The 4023-nt window shown below is 41.7% G+C and overlaps 1 protein-coding gene across 1 annotated transcript; it reads right to left on the bottom strand.

Annotated features, from left to right (window-relative positions):
* Positions 1-965: 965 nt before the first annotated feature.
* On the bottom strand, positions 966-3597 carry LOC104423956 (AAA-ATPase At3g50940). The gene is given in 5 exon segments (XM_039302971.1): positions 966-1337; positions 1472-1710; positions 1713-1895; positions 2985-3206; positions 3300-3597. Coding segments are annotated over 5 exon segments (1314 nt in total).
* Positions 3598-4023: the final 426 nt, after the last annotated feature.

The raw sequence follows: 4023 nt of genomic DNA, 5'->3' as shown, positions 1-4023 counted from the left end.
CGAGTAATTAGTTCAATTCGGAAAGTCGATTTTTGCTGCTTGGTCTTCTATCATTGCGACGAAATGACTCTGCCGAATGAGTATATGGGTTCTTCTCCATTGGAAATATGCATGTCGTCGCCCACATGCTTGATGAGATGTCCATGTGAATTTCCCCTTCTGATTTTCCTATTAGTTGCGTAGGAATCTTCAGCAACCAACGGTGACTAGTATAATAGTTCGGCCAGTTGAATCACAGGTAGTATGTAAAGGGTTTATTCCGATTAGCTTACACTTGTCGTGAGCACGATAAAGATAAAAGTTTAAGCCGATCATCAGCTGTTGAGATATGTAATTCCTTCTTCATGACTTAGTGAAAATCTTTCTGGTCAGCTGCCGGGTGCGGGACTTTAATATGCCCATAAAGACGAGTTGCATTGGAGCAAGACATAAGGGTGTGAACTCATTTTTCAATTTACTTTCTATGGGCCAGGTTGCATACGGGTCATTTAAAATTCTACAAATAAGTGAAAATGAGTTTAGAGACCGATCAATTTATGGATGGCCCAGACTGGACTTTCACCACCACTTTAACGCTTCTGTCTATAACCGAACCCCAGGTTCCCTCACCAACTTGACGAGTCAATCCATGGAGCCGCCTATTCTTCAAAGACCACAAATTTTAAAAGAAAAAATTGCTAAAAGTAGATCTTGAATCATGTCAAACATGGGTTGCCAAATTTGCATTTTAAGGCCCGACTATTTTTTACCCGACCTGACCTATCCCGACCCGTCAGTATGACGGGGCTAGTTGTCATACATCATCATGCTTAATACAAAGAACTCTATAATAATCTAAATAACATCTATGGAAACATACCATTGCAGTCGACATGTATTATTTATTTTTCAATTAGCTTGCCCTTGCTGCTTTCTTCTTCACTCCCTCCAATTTCTACAATCAATTGAGAGCGACAAACGTTCTCCTAGATGACTTCTTCATTTTCTTTCCTCTTGTGATTAGTGAGGAAGGAAACCATGTTCCTGAGGACGATCTCTGATTCATCACACTTCATCAACTCCTCCGCTACTTCAGCCGGAGTGACTCTAGCCATCGTGATCGCGCTCTCAATTTGGTTGAAAAGCTCATGATGATCGATCCCGAGATAATTATAAGCTAGAAGCCTGAACCCACAAGGGGTGCAATAGGACATGGGAATATGCAAATCCATGCACCCTGGGCGCAATATGGCCGGGTCTAGTTTCTCAACATGGTTTGTCGTGAAGACTATGATTCGCTCATTGCCGCAGCTTGACCAAAGCCCATCGGTGAAGTTGAGAAATCCAGACAACGTCACCTATTTCATTAAGAAAAAAAAAATATTGTTGTAGGTACAAACATGAATTAAACAAGGACAAATCATATTCATAGTACGCAACAATTGAACTAGACCTCATATTAAAAAAGAAAGCAAAAAAGAAGAAATTGTACTTGATCTTGTTGTTGATAACACATCAACATCGGATTCATGCCGGCGGCTCGTGTTCCTGGATTCCTATCTTGCAACTGAATGGTGCAATCGATGTCCTCGACCACCAATATGGACTGATTCGTGGTGGCGACGAGCAATCTCCGAGGTTCGCATTGCCCGAAGCCCACTCGTTCTAGGTCGTATACGTCGAAGTTCAAGTAATTGGCCATTGCGGCGACCAAGCTCGATTTTCCTGTTCCGGGGGTCCGTACAATAGGTACCCTCTTTTCCACACCTTGCCGACTCTCCTGTAGTACTCCTTCCTCCTCACGAACCTGTCGAGGTCGTCGAGGATCTTCTTCTTGAGCTCTGGGTCCATGGCCAATGTCTGGAACGTCGCCGGGTGGTCGAGGTTCACCGAGGACCATGGGCCCGATAATGAACCTAAAGAGGAAACAAAGATGGAGATACAAAATTCAATTTTCTGTTGAAGAAATTGAGGGCAGAATCATATATAAGAAGGTGCAGGACTTGTTCTAGTTAATTTTACCTTAATGTTACTTTAGGATTTTACTTATGAACTTTTCTATAGCAAGTAGTTATTTTGGGCTGGACTTCTAACTAGTCTGATTGAGCTGAAAAGTTTTTTATGAATTTAGACTCCGCTTAAAAATATCACATTTTCGAAAAATATTTTTCAATAAGCATTTTACAAGAAAATAACGATATTTTCCGATGTTCAACAGAAATTTAAAAATGAGGTGAAAATTCCGATGTTCAACGAAATCTAAAAATGAAGTGAAAAATATTTTTCATCATTCAATATCGATTTGATTTTCTAGGAGAAATTACCAAAAAAATAAATTTTTATTTTTTAATTGACCAAAACAATTAATTTTCGTTTTTATATATTTTTAAAAATTGAATTTTTATTTATTTTTTATTTTTTAAAATCAAATTTTTTTGTTTTTTTTTCTTTATTTTCTTTTCCTTCCTCCACTGGTGCGTGCCTCAGCAATGGTTGGCTCCCCAACAGATCGACCAAGACGCGAGTCGGCCGAGCCAAAGCTAGGCTGATCCAAGTGCACTCGAGCTTGCCCGAGGCAAGTCGGGCTCAAGGCATCACTGGCCTTAACGGCTTGTGACAAGACTCAAGCTGGCTTGTGGCCAATGACTAATGTGGAGGAAAAAAAATGAAAAAAATGAAAAATATTAAAGATTCAATTTTTAAAAAAAAAAAAAAGAAAGCATAAAAATAAAAGGAAAATGTGTTTGGTGAAAGAAAGTACGGTGAAAAAGTTACAGGAAAGTAGAAAACTTTTTACCCACTTTTGAATTTTTTTTTTTACAATAGCAAAAAACGTTCTCCTTAAAAGTTTATTTTTCACCGAGAGTCGGAAATCACGAAAACATTTTCGTGGAAGTTAGGGAACCTTAATATCACTCCCTTTCCACTTCTAATGGTAGAATTGAACATATTTAAAGATAACCGATGATTCCAACAAAATGTTCTACAAAAATTACCGTTAGAGCTTGCAGTGTAAAGTTTCAACGTCTTCTTCTCCTGCTTTATGGACTTGGCCTGGTTCATGACGAAAGGCAGATAGGATTTGTCCACGATCTCCATATGTTTCTTGTCAAAAGTGAGCTCAAAGTACTGATCTCCGTGTTGAACCGTTGAGTTTGGGCCTTGATGAACTCGGTTGCCAACCGAGCCGACTTGTCTTGACACCAAAACCCACTTCAATTTGACCCCTGAAACGTGTCCACGAGCATTTGATTCTGGTCAATAATAGCCGCAGTGGAGTGGGTCTCCTTCGTGGACTTGGTCACTCGCACGCGCCGTACGGAACCGGATTGCTTGGCGGCCAGGAAAACCCGGGCCGCCCCCAAAGAGCTCGTTTTGGGCGTACCCATCGTGCCGTTCGATGACCATGGTCATCTCGTTGCAGAAGCGAGACGAGAAGCCGCGGATCCTGGAAAAGAGGAAGTCAAAGAGGAAGTCCTGGAATTCGCGGGGGATGAAGGGTCGAACCACCGACCGCACCACCATCACGGTGGCCGTCACGGAGGTCGCAGCAGACAGCACTGCCTTGGCCACCGCAATGGGGTTCCTGAACTCGTTCGGAGCTGGGGTGGTCGCCATTGTTTTCAGTTTACTCTGTTTGGTATTAAGATGGGATGTGAGAATTGGAGAATCGGAGATGATTATGTTACCGTCAACCAGAGTCGGTCCTGGATTTAAAAGGGAGAGCTGGCGACATCCCACCGGAAGTACCAGCTGGAAAGCACGAAGGGACAAAACCACCCCAATGCTTTTTCTGTTACCTTCTCGACTGAGCTGATTCGTGCACTGTTCTTAGTCCAGGTCTTCGTACCCTTTGCTTTTGCCGTTACCGATCAGATCGACCAAATCCCAACCAATTATCTGATTCAATGATTGCGTCTCGAGGTAAGGCAAAACCACGTTCGTTCCCCTTCGATTTAGTTTGATTAGATAGCATAAACTCGTTTATTGATTCGCGTGGACTATTTTAAGATCACATGTTTAATAAACCAGTTATATTTAGAA

This window comes from Eucalyptus grandis, chromosome 10 (assembly GCF_016545825.1).
Source record: "Eucalyptus grandis isolate ANBG69807.140 chromosome 10, ASM1654582v1, whole genome shotgun sequence".
Taxonomy (NCBI): domain Eukaryota; kingdom Viridiplantae; phylum Streptophyta; class Magnoliopsida; order Myrtales; family Myrtaceae; genus Eucalyptus; species Eucalyptus grandis.
Note: the sequence above shows the minus strand (reverse complement) of the source record. Positions and strands in the feature narration are given on the sequence as shown.